The 27,469-nt window shown below is 39.7% G+C and overlaps 2 protein-coding genes across 10 annotated transcripts in view; both read left to right on the forward strand.

Annotated features, from left to right (window-relative positions):
* The window catches only part of LOC101570337 (tripartite motif-containing protein 5-like), a 21,964-nt gene extending 16,345 nt beyond the window's left edge, over window positions 1–5,619 (forward strand). Inside the window, exons 5-7 of the mRNA XM_023702120.1 lie at window positions 1,685–1,707; window positions 3,058–3,158; window positions 4,077–5,619. Of these exons, the coding sequence (XP_023557888.1) occupies window positions 1,685–1,707; window positions 3,058–3,158; window positions 4,077–4,195 (243 nt within the window). The 3' untranslated portion in view covers window positions 4,196–5,619. The remainder of the gene's footprint in view (window positions 1–1,684; window positions 1,708–3,057; window positions 3,159–4,076) is intronic.
* The window catches only part of LOC101570739 (tripartite motif-containing protein 5-like), a 158,614-nt gene that overhangs the window by 24,216 nt on the left and 106,929 nt on the right, over window positions 1–27,469 (forward strand). For 6 of the 9 annotated variants that reach the window (XM_023702124.1, XM_023702121.1, XM_023702125.1 and 3 more), the window contains exons 1-2: window positions 24,036–24,188; window positions 26,566–27,031. The exons of the other annotated variants lie outside the window; for them this stretch is intronic. In XM_023702124.1, coding sequence (XP_023557892.1) covers window positions 26,624–27,031 — 408 coding nt within the window. In that variant the 5' untranslated portion in view covers window positions 24,036–24,188; window positions 26,566–26,623. Of the gene's footprint in view, window positions 1–24,035; window positions 24,189–26,565; window positions 27,032–27,469 lie in introns of those variants that run through there. 9 annotated transcript variants of the gene reach the window in all.

Genomic DNA, 27,469 nt, shown 5'->3' on the forward strand with positions numbered 1-27,469 from the left:
AAAGAATGAACTGCCTCTTTTTTTTTTTTTTTTTTGGAACCAGGGATTAAACTCAGACCCTTGCGCTTGCCAAGGAAGCACTTGTTCTACTGAGCCATCTTCCTGGCTTTCTGCTGAGTTTAGAGACAAAAAAAATTCCCATTTTTTAGGGTGGCATGCTACATTTCTATTGACTGTCAGCGTATCTCTAGCTGACCACTCCCCATACAGAGGCTGTACCTCATTCAGAGTAGGTTTTCTTCCATCCACCTGGAGGACACAAGGGCAGGGGAGTCCTTTGTGAGTTTCTGCCATTTTCAGGCTGGCTGCATGTCATGTGAGGGGTGCTGTGCACCTCTTCTGCGGCTACTTGTGCATCTTTAGCACATCCAGCAGTATGTGGCACTTAATCCTTGCTTAGTGATTCTGTCAAGTTCCTGTGTTTGGAGCAACAACACAGATGGATTTCAGGTGGTTCTCGGAGCTAACCGAGCAGACAGCATACAAGCTGGATCCCTTTTGGTAAAACTTATAGGAAAAGATTTTATTTTTGCAGAGATTGTCTCAGGAGAGTGATATTTCTTTCATTTGGAAAACGTGAATTGGAAGATGTGAAGTCCATCCTAAACATAACTGTGAGATTCAAAAATCAGTTTCTGTACCTATAACTTCCTATGACAGAATTTTTGTACATCTGAACATAATTACTTTGGTTTATATTTTTTGAAATATGTGTGTATTATAAAATACAAAGTTCTGTATGTGTTTGTGTATGTGGACACAGCTCTTGCCTTACTTTCTGCTGGTAAGTTTTATATGGAGAAGGAATTCTGAAGTGAAGAATACTGAGTGCATTATCATATTTCTCTGCTATATGAACAAAACTATATGAACAATAATGAATAAGTAGCTAAAAAGCATGAAGGATACGGGGTAAGCAGGGCGTATGGAGCCTGACATTCAGAGTGACTTACCAATTTTAAATAGAAGGTGTGGTGTTTGATATTGAATTTTGCACATTCTTTTATCTTCACAGATTCATGAAATTAAATGAATTAAACTCCATTTATCTAAAAAAGCTTAGTATGAATAGAATTAGTTGACATATGAAATGAGAAGCAGTACTTGTTAAAATACTGGCTTCTTGTCACTTCAGCAAAAACCATGCATGCCTTTTCTGGACACATTATGTTTCTTTGATGCAACAAGGCTTCTTCATACCTCAGAAGTAAAGGTGAATCATAGTAGACCTCTGTGAAATAAGTGAGACAATCTTCTATTATTTGAATAATACCACTGGTAGAATGGGATAGGAAGATTGAGTCTTATCTCCATTCTCATCATATTAGGGCTTCTGAAAATGATAGGACTTTTTTTTTTTTTTTTTCAGAACCAGGGATTGAACTCAGGCCCTTGCGCTTGCCAGGGAAGTGCTTATTCCATTGAGCCATCTCCCCAGCCCCTGAAAATGATAGAACTTTTTTTTAATGTATTTGGTTGTTACAGGGTCTCACTACGCAGATCTGAGTCATAGGACTCCTCCTGTTTTTAGCCTGCCCAGTTTTGGGATTACAAGTGTACGCACTATGTTTTCCTGGACTCTGGGTCTGGCTCAGTGTGCTGTGGGGGCAGGGATAATGAGAGAGCTTTGTAAGCAAGAAAAGTCCGGTACTTATTCACTCACATTTGCTTCTTCTCTCTTCAGGGTGTGAAGGACACCATGGAAAGGTATGTGTGTGATGCCAAGGATTGACATTTGTGTGTGAGACAATAGTGTTATATACACTCCTTGTCACTGCTCAGGTTTGGGTTATTTTAGTACTACTGAAAATAGAGCAGCAGAACCTAAATGGTCTGGGAGGCACTGGTGTTGTCTGGAGTCTCTGCCAGAAAACTGGTAGAATTAAGGATGTGGAGCTGAGCCTCCCCATGTTATTCAGAGGAAACCTCCACCTAGCTCTAACATTTGGATTCAAAAGGAGCTTACTTTATTGTAGATGGAACACATGTTCTTACCAAGTAGCAGAAATTGTCCACTGCAATAAACCCTGAATATAGCAATTTATATTTTTGCACTGGAAACAATAGACATCTTGCATCAAATCACATTTGAGCCCACTGAACATGATTTTGCCCCAGTGTAAACAGTTGATACAGCTCAACGACTGTTCAGAGTCACTGGGAAAGGCCTCATCCTGCTGTGTACAGTAGCATGCCTGTTGGCAGCATAGAGCTTTTCCAAACTCCTGAGATTCACAGCAGTATGAGTTTGGTGTTCCTTTGATAACTATTTGTTATTTTTGCCAGAGAAAAACTAAATCTTGAAACATCAGGTAGTATTTGAGGACATTTCTATAGACATTGGCCTGTGAACTTCTTGGGCTCCTCCAGGTGGTTCCCCTTCTACCCTGATAAGCCCAGAACTTCAGAGCTGGATGCTGCAAATGCACTGGCTGACCCCATTCTCATGCTCTGCACTCATGGCAGGAACTCTTCCACATATTATAATGTTTTGATTGTAGGTGAGTGTCATGGGTTCTTTTAAAATACTTCACCATGGAAAACTCTGCTTCTGACCAGTTAAGATCCTCCAAAGATCCCCCAAATCTTTGAGAAAGTAGATATGTCTCTCATGACTTCTGGATTAAAGGTTCCATTTGTCCCTTCCCTAGATCTCTAGGGAGATGAGTTGGAATATAAAAATGAGATGGAATAGTAGATGTGGGTGGTGTCTGAAAGACACAACTAATACCCATCTCTGACAAAACTAAACAAAAAAAGGAGATATAAATGATGAACAATTTTATATCTGTATACACTGAATAGTGAGGATAGATATATAGACACTTAATTCAATAAGAATAGAGATGTACTAATAGTGTTTGGACAGGATGGCATGTCTGCATCTTGAGCTATGAATGACAGTTACAAAGACAACAATATGCAATGTATTAATTATTGTAACTCACCTACCAATCTGTTTTGAAACTGCCTCATTGCAATTTTTTTCTCAATAAAATTACTAAAAAAAGGAAACACACAACTGTGAAATGTGGAGTTCACTTTTTTCCTCCCTAGGAGTAAGTTATTCACTGTGCAGAAACCAAGAACTTGCCCCAAGCGACAGAAGATGGTGTTCCAAGCTCCTGATCTGAAAGGGATTCTCCAATTGCATCAAGGTAAGTAGAGCATAGGAGGTGGGATGATCCATGCCTGCCTGGAACTGAAGCTACTCTGGAGCCTGAGTCAGAAAGTCTGCAAGCTGAATTTCAGCCTCAGCAGCTTAGTAAATTATGGAGACTGGCTCAAAGTCAGGTTTCAGAGAGCTGGAAATATGCTCCTTTGAGAAGCACTGACCTAGTATACAACAGGACTGTGTTCAGTCACTTAAAGCAGACAAATAGGAGGAGGGTGTACTGAACAAAGTGAGGTGAAGAGTGTGGCTGGAGATGGTGGAGAAGGCAGGAGGCTACTGGGGAAGAGAGAGCAAAGTCTGCTGTGGATGGAGGAGAGGAGGGAAAATGAGTATCTGCTGGGGCTGTGATTGTATTGTTGGGGAGCAACCACTCATCTCTATTCACCAATTCACTGGTCAATCACACTTCCTTTGCCTTCCCAAGACTAGAGAAGAAATGGATGTTGGAGTGATTCCTTTGACTGTATTTAATATGATGAGTTTTTGACCTTTAAACTTAATGGCTGCCCAATACTACTGGGTTAATGAAAAAATTAGTTTCATAAGCCTCTCTCTCTTCCATATATTTAATACCTTATTTCTCCTGTTTTGAGGTCTAGCTTCTCCTTCCCTCACACATGCACCATTTCTTTATTTCTTTTCTTTTTCTTTTTTCTTTTTTTTTTTTTTTTTTGGTGGTAACAGGGATCAAACTCAGTATCTTGCACTTGCCAGGCAACCTTTTACTGAACTGAGCTATCTCCCCCGCCCCAACATTTGTTGCTGCAAAGGCACTCCTCTCCCTAAGACTCTTCAAAGAAGTTCCTCCCAGTCCTATTTCAATAAGGTCTTCCCAGAATCCTCTGGAAATATCACACATGGTGTTTCACATGTCCCTCACCCTCTTGTAATTTTTCCACAGCTCCTGTGAAACGTTCTGCAAGCAAAAATTACAGTGTTCCTGTTACTGCAAATGGTCTTCCGAATCAGGTATTGGAGCTTCAAAAATTCCTAGATATGCATTTAAAAGTGCCTTTCTGAATGAATGGCCATTGAAATCAGGTGATGGAACATACCTAAAATTCCCCTTAAACTTCAGTGTTTCAAGTTATCCACTTAAATGTGCCTGCTGGGTCTGACGGCTGGAGGAGAAATTTAAGTACAATGCATCTGTGGTATGCGACAGCTCTGATCCTTGGACTTTGGCATTTTCCCTGGCTGTTCCTCTAGCTCCTGCTGGAGATTTTTTAGACTCTGAGCCTCATACTCTGCATTCTACAATGTGGTACACCATGGATTTCTCATGTATAAGTTCTCTCACTGTTCCTTTTCTGGTGCGGGTTTCTTATTTCTGAGTCTTGGGGATGTTCAGAGCCTGTGACACTCCATGGGCCAAACCCTTGAACTTTTTTACAGCCTTGGCCTCTTCCCTGCTATGCCTGTGGCCAAGGTGTGCATATTGTCCTTTTGAGGTGTCTGCCCCATTTTATCTGATTTGCCTGCTTTCCAGGCCATTCCTGTGTACATGTTCACTCACTGCAGCCTGTACAAATTCTGTGGTGCCATTTTCTTCCCAATGTCTCATCCCCTCAAGGGAGAAGGTTATTCCATTGATTCCCATACTCCAAAGCAAATGACTGATTCATCTTAAGAAAGAGCACTACTGACTACTGTGCCCAATCTTGACAGTCTCCTCTGCCAATGAGAATAATGAGGCAGAGTGTGCACCCAGCTTCCTGTGTACTGAAGACAGTGCCTAGGAATGTTCTATCTACAGCATGAGCCCTGAGAGGTACAGAAAGGTCACTTCTGCCATGATATTTCTTTGTCATCTAGGGGAGACAGCCAAAGAGAACAGGGAGATAGAGGTTTTTCAAATGAGACATGAAATAAGAATTGGAGGTAACAGGAGATATTAAATCTTGAGGAAGGAAAGTAGATAGATTTCTTGAAGACTTGGATAGGCCTGAGAATTCATGAACAAAAACCAACTCTAGAACAAATAGTTCAAACAATCAAATATTGGACTGTTCTGTGATTGAAAATATTTTGCTCATCAAAACAATTTACCAAAAGAGTAAACAAAATCCACAGAAATTTGGGGAAAATTCTTAGTCAACAGTCTTTCAGACAAGTGACTTCTATCTAGAATTGTTTTTATTCAATGAAGTACTACTTATGTACAAAGAAACACAATCTCTAGGTTTACATAGGTAAATGGCATCACTAGACACCATACTTTTTTTTTTCATGGTACTGGGTATCAGACTCAGGACCTTGGGGTATCCAGGTGGACTCTGGCCCTAGACACCATACTTAGAAGTGAAATAAATTAGAGTTGCATGTGTAAAGATCATATTGTCTCCATCATGGATGAAATTGATTGTACAAATCAAGTTCCAAATGCATAAAATAGTGCTGTGAAAGGAAAAGAAAGTGCTCTAAAGAAAAGAATTTCTGTTGAGGGTGGGGAGCTGGCTCACTAGAATAAGCGCTTCTTTGGCAAGCGCAAGGTTCTCAGTTCAATCCCTGGTTCTGCCACAAAAAGAAAAAAAGAAAAAGAAAAATAAGAATATCTGGAATAGGAAAAAAAGAAAAAGAAGGAAACAATACAAACACGCATAGACACACACACACACACACACACACACACACACACACAGAAGATAGGTAGGGGTCCGGGACATAGCTCAGCAGTACCACACCTGCCTTGAAGTGTAAATTTTTGAGTTCAATTCCCAGTATCAAAAGCAAAAGTACAGCATAGCTAACATAATTACATTAGTAATTTCAATTCATAGGAAAGAGTGTTTTATTCTTATAATCTTTGTTCAATTTTGTATATGTATATCTTGTGATTTGAACAACTACTTTGAAGATTACAACATGCAATGTATTAGCCATTGTTAATTTCCAACTATGTTGTTTGAAATTCTGTATCATTGTGTTTGTTTTTTTCTCTGATTAAAAAAATGCTTACTGGTTGCTTAGGTAATGCTGAGTAAATTTGGGGGGATCAAACGGGAAAGCAAGCCATATAGCAAGTCTACATTGGAAGAGCATGAATGTTGTAAGAGGGCCAGATAGCTCAAGGGATTAAAGTGCTTACTTAGGTAGGTCCAGGGACTGTGTTGGATCCCAGGGCTGCCTTGCAGGCCCTGATGTACGGCCTACTGAGATGAGACTGAGACTGACTGTGGAGGCATTTGCCTGTAATACCAGTGGTTGAGAGCCTGAAAACAAGAGGATTTCTATGAGTCAGATCTGTATCATGAGACAGTGTAGTCCCTGTACTAAAATTAAAAAAAAAAAAAAAAGAAAAAAAAAAAAAAAAAAAAAGAAAAGAAACTCCCTGGAAGAGATCAAGTAATAAGGTTTTGGTCCTCTACCTAAGTTGATTTAGGATATCAATCCCTGCTATTCATCCGTTGGGGTATAGGTGGGTGTGGCCCTTCCACTTTTTCTTCCAGTGTGACTGCAAGAGAATGTGTCTCTAGCCACAGGGGTCTTCAAGCAGTCTAGGGCCTACAACTGCCTATCCAACTGCCTATCTAACTGCCTACAATATTTCTAAATCATCAAGACAGGTATGATTGTGTCTGTCACCTGGAAAGCAAAATGCAGCTGACAGATTAAAAGCAAGAGCATTGCCATATATTAATTATTGAAACTGTCCTACTACTTGATTTTGAAACTTTCTTTTTTTTTTTTTTTTTTCGCATGCCTTCAGGGCAGGTTTGGCTGGCTTGAGTTGTGGGGGTCGAACCACAGCAACCTGAGCCTGACTGCTTTTTGACATTGGTTCTTTGAAATCTCATGCCTTCAGGGCAGGTTTGGCTGGCTTGAGTTGTGGGGATCGAAAAACAGCAACCTGAGCCTGACTGCTTTGTTGAAGCAGCCACTTAAAGAATTATGGGGCAGGCCCCCAAAACTTTCTTATTGCTATTTATTTCTCAAAAAAATTAATAAAAAAAATGGAGAAAAAAAACCCAAGAGCAATCCATGGAAGGAATTTCCTTAAGGGGCTCTTCTGCTAATTTCCAATACTTTGTAGGGTGAATATGAAATGTCATAGAAAAAGTAAAATGATAAGTTTCAGAACCTTAATAAAAAAGAAATGAAAGGGAAGGAGATCAAAGAGAGGAAGAAGATAGAGAGGGTAGGAGCTGGGATATTCTGCAAGATCAATGTACTTATGGAAAAGTTCCAGGCAGGTCTAACTTGTGTGAGAAAAGAGAATAAAAGAAATAATTAAAGTGCATTTGCAAAGATACTGCTGTAGGCACCTGAAGTAGATAGAAATATTATAGGCAGTCAGACAAGGACAGGCCTTCAAGGACACAAGCTGGAAGACAAGGTGACTTTGCAACTTGGAAGAGACAGACACTTCCACATGGGCCGGACCTCAAGAGAAAAGAGGAAACACAGGTACATACTTCCCTAGAGATGGGCATCAGGGATTGATATTCTAGGCATGCACTTAGACCACCAAGCTATCTCCTCAGCCAGGGATTGATATTCTAAATAGGAATCAATCACCTTGAAAGAGCCCAAATGAATCCCTAGCCCAATCCCCAACAGGAAGAGACCTGTCTTATATTCATGCCTGCTTGCTACGTGACTCACTTCCCCATTTGGTACTGGATTTAATCAAATTTACCTGAGCAATGGTGCTTGTTATCTCATTGGCTGACCATAGATTTGTCACACCTCATGCCCACCTAAGTGAGTTCTCATATCTTCTTCACCACTTTAGACCAGCCTCACACATGGTTTTCGTCTCTAAAAGTTCCTGGAAGAAACAACTTCCTGGGGACAACCTGCTCAGGCCCCCCTCCTGTCTTTCTGTCACACAGGAACTTTCTTTCCCTCAATAAATATATTCTGCTTATGACCTCCATTTGTTCCTAAAATTTAGTCTTTGGTTTTAAAGGACATGAAATCATCCCAGATATCTTTTATTTGGGAGATCAGCTTTTCTCCCTGTGTCAGTGGGAGTTTCCCTGTACCATTTTGGAGGTTCCACCGAGATCACTGGATGGAGGTATAAGTTTGTTTTTATTTCATGGATTCTGGATTGGGACTTGCTTAGGTAACTAATTTTTATTCTTCAAATGTTGATATGTACTTGCTCATTGCTCATAATCATTCATGCTTTGTCTCATACAGTTTTATGTCATATACTTCTGTTAAAATTGATTACAGTTTCTTATGCTTTGTCTCTTACATGGTTTTGTTAAAATGGTGGTCAAAATGTTGTTGGTAAATCTAAGTTAAAACATGGAAATGCTATAAGGTTGTGGTATTTCCCTAATGGGACATTTTATGACTGTTTTGTACTTGTATATGTTGCATTTGAATGAGTTACTAAATGTACTGACATTCCTTGCTTGACTTTGGACAATATCGCTGGAGAGAGTAAAGCTATAAAGCCTCCTAGTGAACTCCATGTAAACTTATGCAAAATGGGACATTTGAATCTAGCTTGGACATAGAAAATATACATGCCTGTATATGAAACACAGGACTCCTTTTGCCAAATACATGACATATGGTCGGCAACCTTTCTTAAAGCCTTGGAGGCCAGGTTTCACTGGGATGGACTACCTTGATCCCCCTCTACATGATAGGGCAAATGTCAGGCCTGCTCTGTTTCAGTTTCCTTGCTTTGAACCTTATTCCTAATTTTCCCACCTCTCTATACTTTCCTTTTCAGAGGCATGTGAAATTAGGAAATCTCTATAGACTGTTCCAACTAAGTGAAGCCCTTAGATAATGAGCATTTGTTAACACCAAAGACAGGGAAGTCATTTTAAAAGGGACATATAGCCCATTTCTGGATCACATGAGGCAAAGAGGAATTATGCCCTTTCAGGAAGACACTTATAAAAGCCATGTTCTGGGCAGGTATCCTCTGGGAAGCTAAACCTGAGCCACAGTGGAAAGGACCAACTTCTGGGTGACACCAGAAGGAGCTATCTCCAAATGCAGCATACTTATGGGACCAAAACATGTTTAGTGTAAGGGAGGATTTCCAACCCTTTGTCCTAGGTCTAGATATCATTTAAGTGTGTAAGAGATAAATTGTAGACTTTGAAACCTTTACTATTGAATGCTAAGTGATCTTATTCATTATTTTTACTATCCGTTATAGAACTTGGATAAACAGTAGTGACTCTGCCAGCTAGTAAATGCTCCTAGAGCAGCTCCACTTTTTTAAGCAGAGGACAGGTTTCCCCAGTTGTTCTTTGGTGAATCCCCATTGAGGCCTATGGCTTATGGAATGTTGACCAGATAAACCACTGGATTCCTTTCTGGAGACATCTCTGGGTGTCTGTGAGCCAACAGAAACTGAGGCCGCCTGAGGGATTATGGCCACTCCCCAAGGTTCCTTGGTGGAAATTTGCTCTTGACCACTGAAAGATCTCCATTTACTTGTACTTTTTTCTCTCTTTCTGTTAGTACACTAGGAATTCTACCTGAGTTTTTCAGCAGAACAACTTAATGAGTTACTCCTTCAGAAATTAGGCTGAGGAAGCTTGCAATACTTTACATCCAATAGCGGTGATCAGGGATGATTTACATCTGTGCCTTACATGTTCACTAAGAGTAAGAAAGGTTTTTGTTAGTCTTAATTATCTTTTGCCAATATATAAAATGTGATTGCAAGTTTTACCTATGAGCTCTAAAGAGTTAATACAGCCTAGTCCTTCTAGAAAAGCCTGCCCTCATGACTAGATGGAACATTTCTTGGTGATATCTTTGCTGTAGAGCTCAGGCAACATTCTTCCAGTCAGTTGTCTGTTTTATGTATCTCCAAGGTTGATCTGTTTTACAGGGAATGTGCTCTGCTTCAGTTCACCTTTTTATGGAATAGTTATGCTTCCTCATGTAGACATTACTATAGCTAGACTAATTGTAACGTATTTACAAATATTCAATTATTTAGAAATATTCAAGAGTAAGTGCATGGTTTGCATGGTTTGTGAGATTCTTAGGAGACAAAAGTCACATGTAGGCTGGTTGGGTCTTGTCTCTCCTCTCTCCAAGAGCATCGACCTGCTCTGGAATGGTCTTATGGGATGACTTGAAGGTGAATCAATTAGAGGTAAGGTGGAGACATCCAAAACTCTCTCTTTTTGCATTCTAGATGGGAATTTCAGTCAAAGTCTCTTACTCTTTTAGAATACATCATTACATTTCATTCATACACAGTGAAAAAGAGCTGTTTAATATTTTTCTGCACATGTGTGAAAGAATAACATGTGCCCCCAGAGCCAAGATGGAATGCAAAGGATTTATCAATTATGACACTATTCTACAACTAGAAGGGTACTGTAAATGCAAAATGGTCAGATTTTGTTTGCATTAATAAAGTCATTGTTATCTAGTTTTGAAATGTAGACATGAGCTACAGGAGAGCTATGCAGTTCAGATGCCCAAGGCATTCACTCTCTTTGAGTATAAGGCTGCTCCTCCTGAACCTTCAGTGTCTAAGGACAAGATGTACTTAATTCCAGGCTCATTACTGAAAGTAAATTTTCCACTATTTGCCTTTCTAATCTAGAGGATGGAGCTTCTGGACCAGCTCCCAATCTGGTCCTCTACAGGGCGGCACCCATTCTTAGCTGAATCTATGCAAGTTTTTCAAGGACAATATCCTTTAAAGAAAGAAAAAGGCAATTTGGTTCTTCCAGAGTTCATGTGCCTTTTTCTTTGTACCCTAAGACAGATAACATCCTATCTTAGAATATCTTTAGATGGCCCTGATAAGTACATTGATGTCTTTAGAGGACTTGCTCAGACTTATGAATGTTAATCTTTTTTTTTTTTTTTTTTCCAGAACTGAGGATTAAACTCAGACCCTTGCCCTTGCCAGGGAAGTGCTTATTCCACTGAGCCATCTCCCTAGTCCTCATGAATGTTAATCTTTTTTTTTTTTTTTTTTTGTGGAACCAGGGTTTGAACTCAGACCCTTGTGCTTGCCAGGGAAGTGCTTATTCCACTGAGCCATCTCCCTGGCTTATGCATGTTAATCTTAAACCAAGCTTTGAGGTAATAAAAAGCAGGCAACATTACAAGCTGCTATTGCATTTGGCGATGAATATCATATTGTCAATTTTTGAAGACCAGTAGACAGACAACAAGTAGAACTATCTGTTCCCACTGGAGCCCAATTAGTCAGGTTCCCAGTGGCCTAATAGCCAGGCAAAAAACTAGAAAAGACATTTTCTTTCAAGTGTGTATTCTTGAAGGCCTAAAAAGAAGTAGAACCATGCTTTCTAGTCATTTTAAAGTTTACTTGTTTACCAGGAGAAAGATAAACACCCCTCTGATTTCTTAGAATGTTTAATAGAGGCACTGGTAAAGCATAGTTCATGAGATGTTAATTCAATAGAGGGACAGGTGACTCTTACACATAAGCTCATTACTCAGTCAGCTCCAGATATTAGAAAAGAGCTACAAAATAAGCTTTTGCGCAAGACAGCTCACTTGATACTTTATAGAGCATTAAGGAAATAATTTCCTATAATTGGAACTGGGAGAAAACCAGGGAGATAAAGCAAAGATAAAAAATGGCTGCCTTTGTGGCCTCAAAACAGACCCTAAGTCTGATTCTCTGGGCTCCAAGAAGTGCTCAATGACAATGCAGTTCATCTGATGATGAGGTTCATCTGCTATGGCTGTCAGAAGCCAGACCAGCATAAGACTGCCTTAAAAGGCCCACAAACCATGTCTTACTGCCAAGGCCACCACTAGAAGTAAGACTGCACTCTGAAGTGAAGGCCTCAGAGATCAGACTCAGCTTGCCAAGTGGTCCAATAGGACTGAAGTGTCCTGGACTTTCTTTGTCTCTCCGGCCAGACTGTTATCTCTACCTGCCATCTCCATGGAGGAGCCCTGAGTAATCATGACTAGAGGAAAACCCAGCCTATTGCTGGATATTAGTACAGGTATCTTTGTCCTTCTCCAACATGACTAGAGGAAAACCCAGCCTATTGCTGGATATTAGTACTGGTATCTTTGTCCTTCTCCAACAGTCATCATACCTCAATAGAAACAGACTTTACAAGACATCTTGCTTTAGCTATAACTGAGATATTACAATATATGTTCAGGTGGCTTACCAATAAAAATGATGCTGGGGCTGGAGAGATGGCTCAGTGGTCTAAAGCACCTACTTAGAACAAGCTTAGCAAAGCACAGTGGACCGCGGTTCAACCCCCCAGCACCACATGCCAGCCAACCCCACCCCCTGCTGGGCTGAGCTGGCCACACACACACACACACACACACACACAATAAATAAATAAATAATTTTTTAAAAAATGATGCTGAGACTGATTTTTTTTTTACAAATGTAATACATATTGTTCATGTATAAGACTTAAAAAAGGTATTTCACTAGTTAAAACAGATCCCCAAGGACAGATAAATTCCTGTCAACACAAAAACATTCTAAAGAGACTAGCTACATAGTGTCCAAAAGCTCTGGGTCTATAGATGGAGCTAGGCCTTGTATTTGTTACATAAATCTCAGAGCCACAGTGTTAAAAGGAGAATACTTTAGAAGTGCCCCTTGCTTACAATGGAGGCCATATCTAAAACACTGACTGACACATTGATTTCATTTGACTGAATGCTATGTATTTCATGATAAATGTATAAGTTCATCTGGTTGGTTTCTGATGTAACTCAGGTTTTTCATGTTGATAATAAACACATATGTGGCCTCTCTTAACTAGAGCTAGAGGGACTTATAGCAAGCTGTCAGACTCCAAGAATAACGAGGTCTAAAAGCCAGTTGGGCCCTCCACCCCTCTGGACCCAGCCTAAGCCCAATGTGAGAGTGAATACTTCCGCCATGCTCTCAGGACCCCTCTGGACCCAGCCCAAGCCCAGGACCAGCGAATGTATGGGACAGTTTCTATGCTATCCTGTGCCCCCGGGACCCCTTGAGATGCAGCTCAAACCTCACTTGTGAGTGAGGATTTCCATGCACTCTCTGGACCCCTCCAGATCCAGCCCGGGCCTGGCATACAGGCCTGGGATAAAACTCTGCATCTGAAGTCCCTGTAGAGAGGATAGGGGCCAGAACTACCCAGCTAATCCAGGAGCAGAACATCCTGCCAGAGGGAGACAACAGGTTTACTTCCAAGGGCTGCAGCAGAAAGAAGCTGAGGGCAGCAGCCAGACCCAAACCATGCACAACTGGATGAATTCAAACTTTGTAGATCTGCACCTGAATGTCAATAGGTGCTAACATTATAACTGCTCCAAACCTCTACACCAAAGGTCAGAGAACAGTGCTACACAAAATGACAAAGACAAGGAGCAAAATCCAATCTCAGGCCCTGAACACACCCAGAACAAGTGTAGAAGACACTTTCACAGAAGAAATTGGGAATCACACAGCTGAAATGTCTAAATTAATAGCTTCTGAAGTAAAGAAATGACTACAGAAAAGTATACAGGAACTAACATGAGAAATGACTTCTGAAATAAAAAAAGAAATCTCTGAAGTAATAGTGTCTGAAGTAAAGAACAAAATGGAGAAACATATTGAGGAAATCAGATATGAAAAAATCGCTGTTGCAAAAGAAATAATAACTGCTCTGAAGAAGACATTGAGCTTTCCGTGCTCCCCAGCAGGGTCCATACGGCATTGTTTCTGATTCCCATCGTAACTTAAAGGGAAACTTCACAATGTTCAGAGCCCTTGATGTCCTGCAAATGAAGGAGGAAGACATCCTCAAGTTCCTTGCTGCAGGAACCCACTTAAGTGGCACCAATCTGGATTTCCGGATGGAGCAGTATATCTATAAAAGGAAAAGTGATGGAATCTACATCATAAATCTGAAATGGACTTGGGAGAAGCTCCTCCGGGCAACTCAAGCCATAGTGCTGATGTCAGCATCATATCCTCCAGGAGCACTGGCCAGTGGGCTGTGCTGAAGTTTGCTGCTGCCACTGGAGCTACTCCTATCACTGGCCACTTCACTCCTGGAACCTTCACTAACCAGATCCAAGCAGCCTTCTGAGAGTCACATCTTCTGGTGGTTACTGACTTCAGGGCTGACAACCAGCCCCTGACGGAGGCATCTTACATCAATCTGCCAACCATTGCTCTGTGCCACACAGATTCTCCTCTGCACTATGTAGACATTGCCATCCCATGTGACAATAAGGGAGCTCACTCTGTGGGTCTGATGTGGTGGATGCTGGTCCAGGAAGTGCTGTGCATACGTGGTACCATCTCCCATGAACACCCGTGGGAAGTCATGCTTGATCTTTACTTCTACCAGGATCCTGAAGATATTGAAAAAGAAGAGCAGGCTGCTGCTGAAAAGGCTGTGACCAAGGAGGAATGTCAGGGAGAATGGAATAAACCAGCTGCAGAGTTCACTGCTGCTCAGTCTGAGGTTGCAGAATGGTCTGAGGGTGTGCAGGTGTCCTCCGTGCTCATTCAGCAGTTTCCTACTGAAGACTGGAGTGCTCAGCCGGCCACAGAAGATTGGTCTGCAGCCCCTACCACGCAGGTCACTGAGTGGGTAGGAACCACCATCGAGTGGTCTTGAGCTGTTCTGCCAATGTTTCAGCAAAATGGGAATGAGGCTGATGAAAAATAAAACAATTTCTAAGAAAAAAAAGAAGACATTGACAAAAAATTGATGAGATTAGAAAAATGATGTATTCCTTGAATTAGCAATATAGGAAAGAAATAGATTGCATGAAGCAGAGGCAAAGAGATATAGAGAAACTTAAAATCTCAGTTACAAGCATGCAAAACTGTTTGAGTGAAAGGGAAGGTAGAGTTTCAGATCTTGAAGATGCCATAGCAACTAGTGAAAAGGTAAGAAAAGGTCTCTTAAAAACAACTAGGATGCAGGAAAAATAATTCATCACCCGAAAGATGATGCAAAGATGAACAACGTGAGACAAATAGGCATCAAAGAGAAAGGAGTCAATACAAATGATATAAAAAAATATGGGCAGAAGTAATAGCAGAAAACTTCCCAAATATGGGGAAACAATCTGACATTCAGGTAACTGAAGCATACAGAACTCCAAAGAACATCAAACAAATTAAAAACACACCCCGACATATAATAGTCAAGATCTGAGAAATCCAGCACAAGAACAATATACTGAAAGTCATGAGAAAAAAGAAACACATCACATTTAAAGGAAAACCCATCAGAATAATGGCAGACTTCTCTTCACAAACCATGAAGGCAAGAAGAGCATGGAGCAGAGTACTTCAAGTCTTCTATGAAAAGAAATTCCAGCCCAGACTACAATAACCTGCAAAACTCTCAAGTTTGATGGAGAAATGAAATACTTGCATGACAAAGAACAACTAAAGAATTTCATGATGACAAAGCCAACTCTACACAGACTACTAAAAGATGCTCTAGAGAGGGACCAAAAATATCAGAACTCCATGAATGAGAATGGAAGGACCTACTAAATAGGGCAAGCAATTAAACACAAGAGAAAAAGGAGTAAACAACAGTAGGTAAATAACATGTCAATTATAAGTCAGTGCATCCCAGTTATAACCATCAATGTAAATGGATTCAGTTCACCAATTGAAAGAAATAGACTGGCACAGTGGATTGGGAAACAAAATCCAAAAACATGCTGGAAACAAGAAACACACTTAACTGATAAAGAAATTCATAGGCTGAAAGTCAAAAGGTGGAAAACAATACTACATGATCCAGCACCTCAGAAAAAAAGCAGAGGTAGCAATCCTATTCTCAGACAGTCTCAACTTCAAACCAAGAATGATCAAATGAAATAAAGAAGGCCACTATATACTGGTTAGGGGAAAAATTCGAAAGGAAGAGGTAACAATCATAAATGTATATGCACCAAACACAGGAACACCCAACAATATAAGAGAAATCTTAATGGACATGAAAAATCTAATATCCAATACCACAATCTCAACAGGAGACCTTGACACCCCCTTATCACAAAAAGATAGGTCAAGCAGAGAGGAAAAAAAAAAAAAAAGCAAAAAAGTAGTAGAACTGAACCAGAACTTGGAACAAATGGACTTAGTAGATGTATACAGAGTGTCAAGGTGTTCCACCCAACCACAGCTAAATACACATTTTTTTTTCAGCTGCACATGGATCATTTTCTAAAATAGACCACATACTAGTCCATAAGTCATGCTTAAGTATATGCAAGAAAACAAATTTTCCCATGCATGTAATCTGACCACAATACAACAAAACTGGAAATAAACAACAAAAGAAACAAAAAAAAACATAAATAAATGGAAATTAACCCCATACTCAGCAACCAATTGGTCACAGATGAAATTAAATAAGAAATTGATTAATATCTACAATTCAATGAAAATTCAAGCCCAACTTATTGGAATTCATGGGATGTGAGCAAGGAAGTTTTTAGATATAAATTTGTAGCTGTGAATTTACACCTTAGCAAAACAGAACAGGAACAAAGAAACACCCTAATGTTACACCTCCAATATGTAGGAAAGGAAGAGCAAACCAAACCCAAATCCCAAAGATAGGAAAGAATCATAAAGATGAGAGCAGAAATTAATTCAATTGAGATGAAGAAAATAGAACAAAGAATTAATGAATCAAAAAGCTGGTTCTTTAAAAGATTAAGTAAAATTGATAAGCCCCTAGCTATCCTCATCAAAAACATGAAAGAAAAAAAATCACATACAAGCAACAAGGAATGAAAAGGAAGCAATACCACAGACCTAGTTGAAATTGAGAAGATTCTCAAGAGATACTTTGAGAATGTTTACTCTCACTGAATAGAAGGCACAGAAGAAATGGACCAATTCCTAGAAAGGTACAAATTACCAAAACTCATTCATGTTGAAAGTTCAATGGAAAATTAGAATAGATGACATCTACTACAATTTGATAAAAGCCATCTATGACAACCCAATGGCTAACATACTTCTAAATGGGGAAAATAAATCATTTTCTCTCAGATCTAGTATAAGACAAGGATGTCCTCCGTCACCAGTCCCATTCAATACAGTTCTGGAATCATTAGCTGGAGCCATTAGACAAGGTAGAAATAAAAAAGGAATAAGAATAGGTAAAGAAGAAGCTAAAGTATCATTATTTGCAGAATACACAATAGTTTACTTGGAAGACCCAAAAAACTCCATGAACAAGCTACTAGAGTTGATATAGAAATCCAGTAGCATAGCAGGATATAAAATCAAAACCCAAAATTCAATAGCATTACTCTACACAAATAACAAACACACTGAGAGGGAAATTAGAGAAAATTACCTTTTACAGTAGTACCACAGAAAATGAAATACCTAGGAATTAATCTAACTAAAGAAGTCAAAGAGGGGCTGGTGAGATGGCTCAGTGGTCTAAAGCACCTACTTAGAACAAGCTTAGCAAAGCACAGGGACCGCAGTTCAATCCCCCAGCACCACATGCCAGCCAGCCCTGCCCCCTGGTGGGCTGAGCTGGCCACACACACACACATAAATAAATAAAATAAATAAATAAATAAATAAAATAAAATAAATAAAGAAGAAGAAGTCAAAGATCTTTCCAAGGAAAATTATTGTACTCTGCAAAAAGTGATCATAAAGGATTTCAGAAAATGGAAAGATATTCCTTAGTCCTGGATAGGAAGAACCAACATTGTGAAGATTGCCATACTCGCAAAATTGCTGCACAAATTTAATGAATTCCTACCAAACTACCACCAGCATACCTCCCAGACCTAGAGAAATCATTCCTAAAATTTATTTGGAACCAGAAAAAACAAAGAATAGCAAAGGCAATCTTGAGGAAGAAAGACAAGGCAAGAGGCATCACAATTCCTAACTTGAAATTGTACTATGAAGTTCCTGTGATAAAATCATCCTTGTTTTGGAAATAATATAGACTGGAAGATCAATGGAAAAGATTAGAAGATACAGAAGCCTCTGTGAACACACAACCTTCTTCGATAAAGAGGCCAAACATGCTTACTAGAAGAAAGATAGCCTCTTTAACAAATGGTGCTGGAAAAACTGTCTACATGACAAAAACAAAACTTGTCCCAGGTCTATCACCATGAACTAAGCTAAAGTCAAAATGGATTAAAGTTATGAACATTAAAACAGAAACACTAAATCTCCTGGAAGAGAAAGTGGGAGGAACTGTTAAATACATAAGGGTAGCCAGAGAGTTCATGAACAAAAATCAAATCACACACGTAGTACTTGAAGGAATTAAAAACTTGGATGTCCTCATATTGAGAAGTTTTTACACATCAAAAGAAATCATCAACAAAGTGATAAGAAAATCCACAAATTTTGAAAATATCATGACAAATAAGTACTCAGACAAAGGTCTACTCTCTAGAATTCATGAACTAAAAAACATTAAAGCCCCAAAATTTAAAGACCCAATCCAGAAATGGGCATCATAGATGAACACACACTTCTCACAGGGCAAAATTAAAGAAATGAATAAATATATGAGACTCCACATCAGTAGCCATCCATGAAATGCAAATTAAAACAACACTAAGATACCATCTTGCCCCAGAAAGAATTACTATCATAACGAAATCAACCAACAAGAAATGTTGGAGAGGTTGTGGGGAAAAAGGAAACCTCCACTGCTGGTAGAAATGTAGATTGGTACAACCATTGTGGAAATCAGTGTGGAGATTCCTTTAAAAACTAGGACTGGAAATACCATTCAAACCAGCCATGCCACTACTGGGAATTTTCTACAAAAAACTGAAAACATCATATCATAGTAATATATGCGTACCTTTGTTTATAGCAGCACAATTTGTGATAACCAAATCTTGAAAATAGCCAAGGTGGCCATCACCTGAACAATAGATGAAAATGATGTGGTATTTTTATACAATGGAGTATTACTCAGCTATAAAGAATGATAAACTCAAAGCTTTTGTATTTAAGCTGATGCCACTTGAAATTATACTCATAAGTGAAATAAACCAGACCCACATGTATAAATATTGTATAGTCCCCCAATGTAAGAACTGAGATGAAGAAATAAAAATAGAAAGGTATAACACAATTAAAAGGAAAGTGAGAACTTAAGGATTAGACAACAAAGAGAGGGCAAGGAGAAAAGCTAGGAAACATTACAGGGGCAAAGCCATATACATTTATATACACAAGATGGTTAAGGCAATGATCCTGAGAATCTTCAGCAGGTTTTTGAAACTAGCAGTTAATTGGTAAGATTCTCACCCTGACTAAATATATATGTGGATACCTGTGAACTAAGCAATTGCACTGAAGATAGCAATGTGTAATACTAGGGTCATGCTTGGAATGCCTTTCATTGTGGTCTTCTAAATACATACTATTGTCACATCATACCAGTTACTGCCATGCTGTCTGTCAAGTAAATGTTTGTTTTAAAAAAAGGGTAATAAAGGAAAACAAGTGAGAAGGAAAAAATGTCATAGGACTGTTCTGCTACAATGTTATATATTGTTAGACTTCTAAATTTCTGTATAAAAATACGTAATTGTTTATTCCTATTTTTAAAAAAATATTCTTCATTTAAATTTTTTTCTTCATGTTCTGTAGTGGCTTAAAGTTTATCATATCAATACTTGATAGAAAATACCTGTTCCATGTCATGCCTAAGATGTTTGATATTCAGACAGATAGTGAGGTTAAGATCAACTGCATATGTTGTAAGTTAATAATAATAAGCTTCTGTTCTGGAGGGTTAACAACTTAAGTTTGAAGACCAAAAATTAGAGGAAAAAGAAGGGCTGCAAGGACAGCCAATCTTTTGTCCTTAGCCTTTCAAGATCAGTGAGGATTGGGGCTGGTGAGATGGTTCAGTGGTCTAAAGCACCTACTTAGAACAAGCTTAGCAAAGCACATGGACGGCAGTTCAATCCCCCAGCACCACATGCCAGCCAGCCCCGCTCCCTGGTGGGCTGAGCTGGCCACACACACACACACACACACACACATACACAAATACATAAATAAATAAAATTAAAAAAAAAGATCAGTGAGGACTCTGGACATAGGTGAACCTACACTGTAACATCATATAACTCAGTGGTGTCTCAAATTTTTTGATCTAGGAGTTTGTGGAGCCACAAGAAAAATGATTGATGATGTGGAGTGTGCCTAAGGAGAGTTACAGGGAGAGAAAACTTTCTCTCAGGTTCTCACAGTAGGCAAATTGGTCAAGCAATGGCTGTGACTCATCCACATGGCTAACACTGACAAAGGATTTATTAAGTGTGGTACAGGGTCTCAGGATAAATCCTAAGGGGATTTTATTGACCTTGTCAGATCCAAAAGTTACATTTCCTGTTATATATTGTCTTGCTTTATCTTGGTCTTAACCATCCAGTGAAAAATATAAAAACAAGGTTTAAAAAGTAAAGCCATATTAATATGCTGAGCGGTGAAAGGCTCAAGTCAGCAACTTTTGACTTTGCCAGTCCTACAGGAAACCCACTACTATTATGGACTACTAGAGTATATTAGAATATCTTGCTGAATTCTTACACCTATGATATTTAAATGACAATGGCATACCATTCTCTGACACAACTAATTAAAAAAAGGGGATACAATGAAGGACCATTTTGTATCTGTATATCCAAATAGGATAGATATACAGCTACTTTCTCTTAATTCAATTAATAGAAGGATTTGTTTTAATAGTGTTTGTTGATAGGATATTATGTCTGCATCTTTTACTATGAATAACCACTAAGAAGACAACAACATGCAATGTATTAATTATTGAAACTGTCCTACTAATCTGTTTTGAAACTGTCTCATTGCTAATTGTTTCTCAATAAAATTATTTTTTTTTAAAAGTCAGTTGCGTTACAATTGCTATTCCTTTAAAAAGTTCATAAACTTACCTGTTAGCTCAAATGCTAATGCTTTGATTATATGTGCTCTAATTTCTCAGAAAGTTTATTCTTTAAAAGATAGCAAAGCCTAGATAATCATACAGGTAAAACCTATTGCAAATATGCTTGATTACTTTTTTATTCCTTCTACTGAGATCTGCCAGATTTTGCCTATAGAGACATAGTAAGGCCTTAACTGTCCATCTCATACAGCTCAGGTGACCTGAGCCCTCCCCAGCATTTCCTACCTCATTACAAGGGAAGCTCTCTTCATTTTCCTTGGGCTGGGCTGATTGTCCTCAAACATGCTTCCTTTATCTGTCTAATCCTATGTCAGGAAATCCCCTACAGGGGAAATTGCCCTCACATTCCTTAGGCAGGGCTGCCTGCAGGAGGAATTAAAACCAAAAAGTTTTATCTTGCTCAGTGGGCCCCAGGTTTCTGACACAAGGTGCAGAAGTTAGAAGGGTTTGCATGAATGAATTTGTCTGAGTTGAAGTGTTTTATAATTGAGAAAATACAGAATGGAATTATTGACAGAAAATCAGAATAGTGATACTAGACACCTAAAGAAATGAAGGATAGTCAGGAAATGGGAAAAAAGTTATGCTTCCCTGGATCCAGACAGAGAGAAGGGACATTTCAAGAAGTAATGTCCAAAGCTGCTAGAGAAGGAAAAAGAAAGTGTTCATGATGAAGTCAGGGGAAGCTTCAGATTGAAGTGGTCATGGTTCTTTCCTCTCAGTTTTAGGAAGCCCATGTTAACTGCCAATATGAGGGGAAAGCCTGTTATGCTTTTAATAGATGCTTATGCAGATTTGTCAGTAGTTACCTAGCCAATGATCCACTTGCAAATTAGAAATTACTGAGTGTTTTCCATAGGTCTGGCAATTCATATGCTCCAGTAATAATAGGATTAGCCAGTTTATTTGAGACAATACCCAGTGGCCATGGAAGATAAAAAAGAGATTTAACACCAAATTTAAGAGATCTTTTCTAATGGATCCACAACAAGTTCTACCTCATCTTTTTTATAATTGTCCTGTTGTGATTATTTGACCCATGTGTGTTTAATTGTTTCTTTGGCTTTGTCTTCTCCAGATTCAAAGCTACATGTATACCCAAGATAAAAATGACTGATATCTGTTGAGGACCTTTAGATAGAACCTCTGGAGAGTATCTCTAATTGCCGGTCAACAACTATGACCCCTTTCAACCTAAAGTAGCCAGAGCAGTCATCGCCCATGGTTCCCTCACTGCAGTTCAGGTTACTTCTTCAGAGGGGAGCATACTGTTGGCAGCTGAATTAGATAGAAATATTATAGCCAGTTAGACAGGGCCAGACCCTCAAGGAGACAAGATGAAAGATAAGGTGACTTTGCAACTTGGAAGAGACAGTCCCATATGGGCCAGACCTCAAGAGAAAAGAGGAAATACTGCTACATACTTCCCCAGTGATGAGCATCAGGGATTGATATTCTAAATAGGTATCAATCACCTTGAAAGAGGCCAAATGAGTCATAGTCCAACCACCAACAGGAGGAGACCCTGTCCCATATTCATACTCATTTGCTACATGACACACTTCCCCATTTAGTCCTGGATTTAATCAATTTTACCTGATCAATGGTGCTTGTAATCTCATTGGTTGACCATAGTTTTGTCCCACCTCATGCCTACCTAAGTGAGTTCTCATATCTTCTCCACCACTTTAGACCAGCCTCACCACATGGTTTTCCTCTATAAAAGTCCCTGGAAGAAACAGCTTCCTGGGAACAACTCGCTCGGACCCCCTTCCTATCCTTCTCTCACACAGGAACTTCCTTTCTCTCAATAAATATATTCTTCTGTTAGCTTCTGTTTGTTCCTACCTTTCACAATTAAGACATCTTAATAGTTACAAGTTTAAATAATCATATCTGGGTAACAAAATACAGCAAAGTAGGGCAAAAGATGCTGAGACTAATATCTCAGTGAAATATGTAGAGGACCACCTGGGCAACTCTCCTTAAAAGAAGAGCACTTGTCTCCATTTGGGCTGTGCCTGATCCTATTCTATACATTGATAGGTACAGAGCTGGCTAGGACTTTTTCTTATCCCTTCAAGTGGCCATAAGCAGTGCATATTGGTCAGGCAAGGTGCTGGTAGTAGTCTTTGAAGATGGCATGTGCGTGCTTCTCTGATAACCCACACCTGCTTCTCTTTGATATGAGCCAGGGAAGAAGAGCCAATGCTCCATGTTGTCAGCTGGGATTGAGCCTGAAGACAGAGGCTATGACTTCCTGGAGCTTGAATGATTACACCTCAGAGCTGAAGCACCAGACCCCAAGACATCAGATACTATCTCAATAGTATAATGCAAATTACTTTTTCTGCATATGACAGAAATAAATGTAGGCCTCCTACCTAGCCCACTTCACAATACTCACCTATTGCCACAATTCTCTGTCATTCATCCTCAAGCCACACCTCCTTCAGGACTGCATAAAACCTGGTTCAGTCCTGCGTAGGCCTCTTTGTTCCAGAAAGCCATATTAATGGCTGCATTTAAAGCTCCTTGGCTCCCCAAAATTATAAATATGTTTTAGTGTCTTTATTTTCACCATGGGTTGCACTAGGAATGGGAAATTGGAATTAACTTGGTGGGATTCTAGTAACATGATTTTGCGATTACAAATATAGACTCCTTAGACTGAGAGGAGGCTTAGGAGGGGCTTCCTACAAAACATATTACCAAACATATTTCAAAGCTGTACTAATTAGATTCAGAGCCCAGGGCACAGATAGTACATTGAAACAAGGAAATACAATTTGGGAGAGGCTGTTTCTTTCCCAAGGCCTCCTCCAAGGATCATGCAGGCTCACAGCCAGGCTTACACAGGGCCCTCCCATCGTAGCTCTGCCTGCCCAGCCCCGCCTGCACAAACCCTTTCACTCATTTCCTTTCAGTTTCCCTCAGTGAGTAAATAGGACCCAGGCTGCTGACCTGTTTCCTCTGCATGGACTCAAAGACTTCTCCACAGCTTTCCAAAGCTGAGATAAGAATTCTACAGTGGGCAGAACTTGGAGGACCTTAGAAGGAAAAGCTGCATTTGCTTGGGTGCGATTCTTCCCGGGTTTGAAGCATTTCTGGGGCAGGTGAGAGACTGCTTCCTGCTGCAGAGTCTGAGGCCCTGCAGGAGTGAGGTGTGAGCAGGGAGGGTGGCCTTCTTCTCTAGCTGAGAGCCAGCCCAGTGCAATCCCCTTTCCTCCTTGATGCCAACACCTGTGATTCCATCTTGGCTAAGTGTGCAGGACACTGATCCACAGGGCAGATCATCCTGTTTCTTGTGACAGTGTCAAAACCATGGGGCACTTTTCTTTGCCAGCTGACAATGGGGAGCTTTTCAATGTCTCCATGTGTTTGGGCTGACTCCACATAGTGTTGGCCAGGAGGTAGAAAATGAATGTCTCATTTTCTTTAAGGAAGAGTTCCTAAGTGTTAGTGTCATCTGAGAGAGGACACATTGTTTCTTCCCTGTCCTGTATGTGATACCCAAAGCTAGCACCTCTTGGCAGAGTTACTTCATGAATATGTATAGGCTATTTATTTTTTGTATTTTAGGGAAGGGTCTACAAGGTGTTCAGGGTCTCACTATTAGATCGGATTCTTAGTGATCTTCCTTTTTTTTTTTTTTCTTTTTTGTGTAACTGGGGATTGAACTCAGTCCCTTGCGCTTGCCAGGGCCAGGGAACGTTTATTCTACTGAGCCATCTCCCTGGCCCTGTCTGCCTGTTTACAACCTCCCAAGAGCTGGAAATACAGGCATGAACAGCTATGCCCAGTCTAACTTGCCATTTCAGCGCACCCTGGGGGGAGGGGCAGCACTGCAGACCCAAGATCAAAGCCCTGGTCCCTGCACCTGTTTGCAGGCACTTTAATCCACTGAGTTATTTGCCTGGCCCTAAACAGGCTATTTAAGATGTAATTTCTTCTATCTAACACATTCAACACATGGTCTTTTTTAACCCATATTTCTTCCACATTCGTTTGGCTTCAGTTAAAAACCTTGTATTTTCAGGCTCGAATTCTAGGATAACAATATTGATCTGTCATTCAATTTTGTAATTACAGGTGCATTTCTGTAGTGTTTGTTACCTCAGATAGTTCTGGTTATTTATGATATATGATTTTGAAGGTGAATGCCAAGTCCCTTATGCTGGTTTAAACCATGTTTGGCCTCTGGTATTATCTTTCTTTTGAGATTTAAGTCAAGCTACTGGGATGTAATTCACTATCAATAATAATGTACAAGATGATCATGTCTAATATTTGGGGGCTTCTCTAAAAAATGCAACATTCAATACCTCTGGGATTATGATTTTCATGTCTCTGATGTGTGGAATTCTGAAATTATATTTATGTCACCCCCCTTTTAAAGATATATATATCTTTAAACTGCATTCTATGTCCTTGGTAAATTTCAAAGCCAAAACTAAATGCTAGCATTTAAAACCATGATTCCCGGAACCATCTACTACTGAGAAGCTTGCTTGTACAACAACATTGCTCTGATTGTTGATCCACCTCTTGCTTTATTCCTCAGCATAGAGGAAAGAGCTCTGCAGGAGGATTGAATGGGTTAATTACAGCTGAAAGTCATGAAAGCATACAGTTGTGCCTTGTTTCACAAACTCAGTGATTCAGGCTGCAAACTGAACTGGATGACAAAAAACTCAAATTTCCCCATGGACAACACTGATGCCAACCACGCAATTTAATTCTGTTACCGTCCAACTCAGTTTGCAATCAGAACCATGGAAAGAGTCAGGGTCATGAAAAAGGAAGGACCGTATTGTATTTGGGCTTCTTTTAGTGTATTCCATTTATGCATGTAATGAAAGAATTAAGTTTTTATGTCTTATTGTTAAAAGGAAATAATGAAATATGAAAAACAAGTTGTGAAACTGTGCAAATGAGGAAGTTGGAGCAGCTTTCTGCAATGATAACTTGTGCAGGAAGTATAAGAACGGGAGCATATTGACAGCAAAGGTAGGGTCCTGCAGTATAGGGAGTTTGGTGGTTTTATTATTGACTATGTGATTTTCATGGGAGAAAAAAAAGTAAGGACTATGCAAGAATTCTGGGAGAAGGTGCCAGGGAGATGGCTCAGTATAATAAGCACTTGCTTGGCAAGCACAAGGACCTGAGTTCAATCCCTGGTTCTGCAAAAAAAAAAAGAATTCTGGGAGAAGAGGACTCCATTTGTCCTTGTGTCCAGTAAAGGAAGGGAAAATAAAAATCATTCTCTGTATACATTTTATTATATAATATAAACTGGAAGAAAAGTGCATGAAATAATAATGACATAAGGAACATGAAATCAGTAAATTCCTCTGTGTGTTTCACTCTCTTTTCTTTTTTTTTATTTTAAATAATTTGGGCTTAATGTCTATGCAATTTTTGCTTAGTCATTATTCATTCTTTCTATTCTTACATTTCTTATCTTCCCCACTTTAATTTTCCCAGCCTCAGGATCCAGAGAAGTACAACACTGAGAGTCTGAAGAGACAGGAGCAGGGACGCAGCTTCTATGGCTTCCTCAGTCCTAGAGAATGTCAAGGAGGAGGTGACCTGCCCCATCTGCCTGGAGCTCATGAAGGATCCTGTAAGCACAGACTGCGGCCACTATTTCTGCAAACTCTGCATCACCTCAAACTATGAGTCCATGCAACACGGAGAAGGTGTGGGCCGCTGCCCCGTGTGCCGAATCACCTACCAGTTTGAAAACCTGAGGCCCAGTCGACATGTGGCCAACATAGTAGAGAGGCTCCGGGAGTTGACACTGCCCTTGAAGGCAGATCTGTGTGAGCTCCATGGGGAGAAACTCCTGCTGTTTTGTAAAGAGGATGAGGAGGTCATTTGCTGGCTTTGTGAGCATTCTCAGAAGCACTGTGGTCACCACACTCTTCTCATGGAGGAGGCTGCACAGGAGTATCGGGTAAGAGATCAGAGTTCTCTGAAGGTGGACTAGAAATCCGTACCTGGTGGGAAACTTCTCTGTGCTATAGTTTAATTAGTTTCCCACTGTAGAACTCAGGTCTGTGGTTTCTTTCCATTTTAAGCTTATTTTCTGATGCATGATCTATATTTCTGTGTACCCCAGTGGATTGCAATACAATACACTTAGAGTAAAAGTTCCAAGTCTAAAACAAAAATTCACATAAATTGCACTAGATGGGTGGAGATTTCATGCCCAAATCTGTTTACCTATTTGCACAAAAGAATGAATGAAATTAATTCATACATAAGTTCTTTCTTTTTATATATATATATTTTAGGGAAGGGTCTACAGGGCGTTCAGGGTCTCACTACTAGATCAGACTCATAGTGATCCACCTGTTTACAGCCTCCCAAGAGCTGGGATTATAGACATGTG

The sequence above is a fragment of the Octodon degus genome, unplaced genomic scaffold (assembly GCF_000260255.1).
Source record: "Octodon degus isolate 3935 unplaced genomic scaffold, OctDeg1.0 scaffold00146, whole genome shotgun sequence".
Classification (NCBI taxonomy): Eukaryota; Metazoa; Chordata; class Mammalia; order Rodentia; family Octodontidae; genus Octodon; species Octodon degus.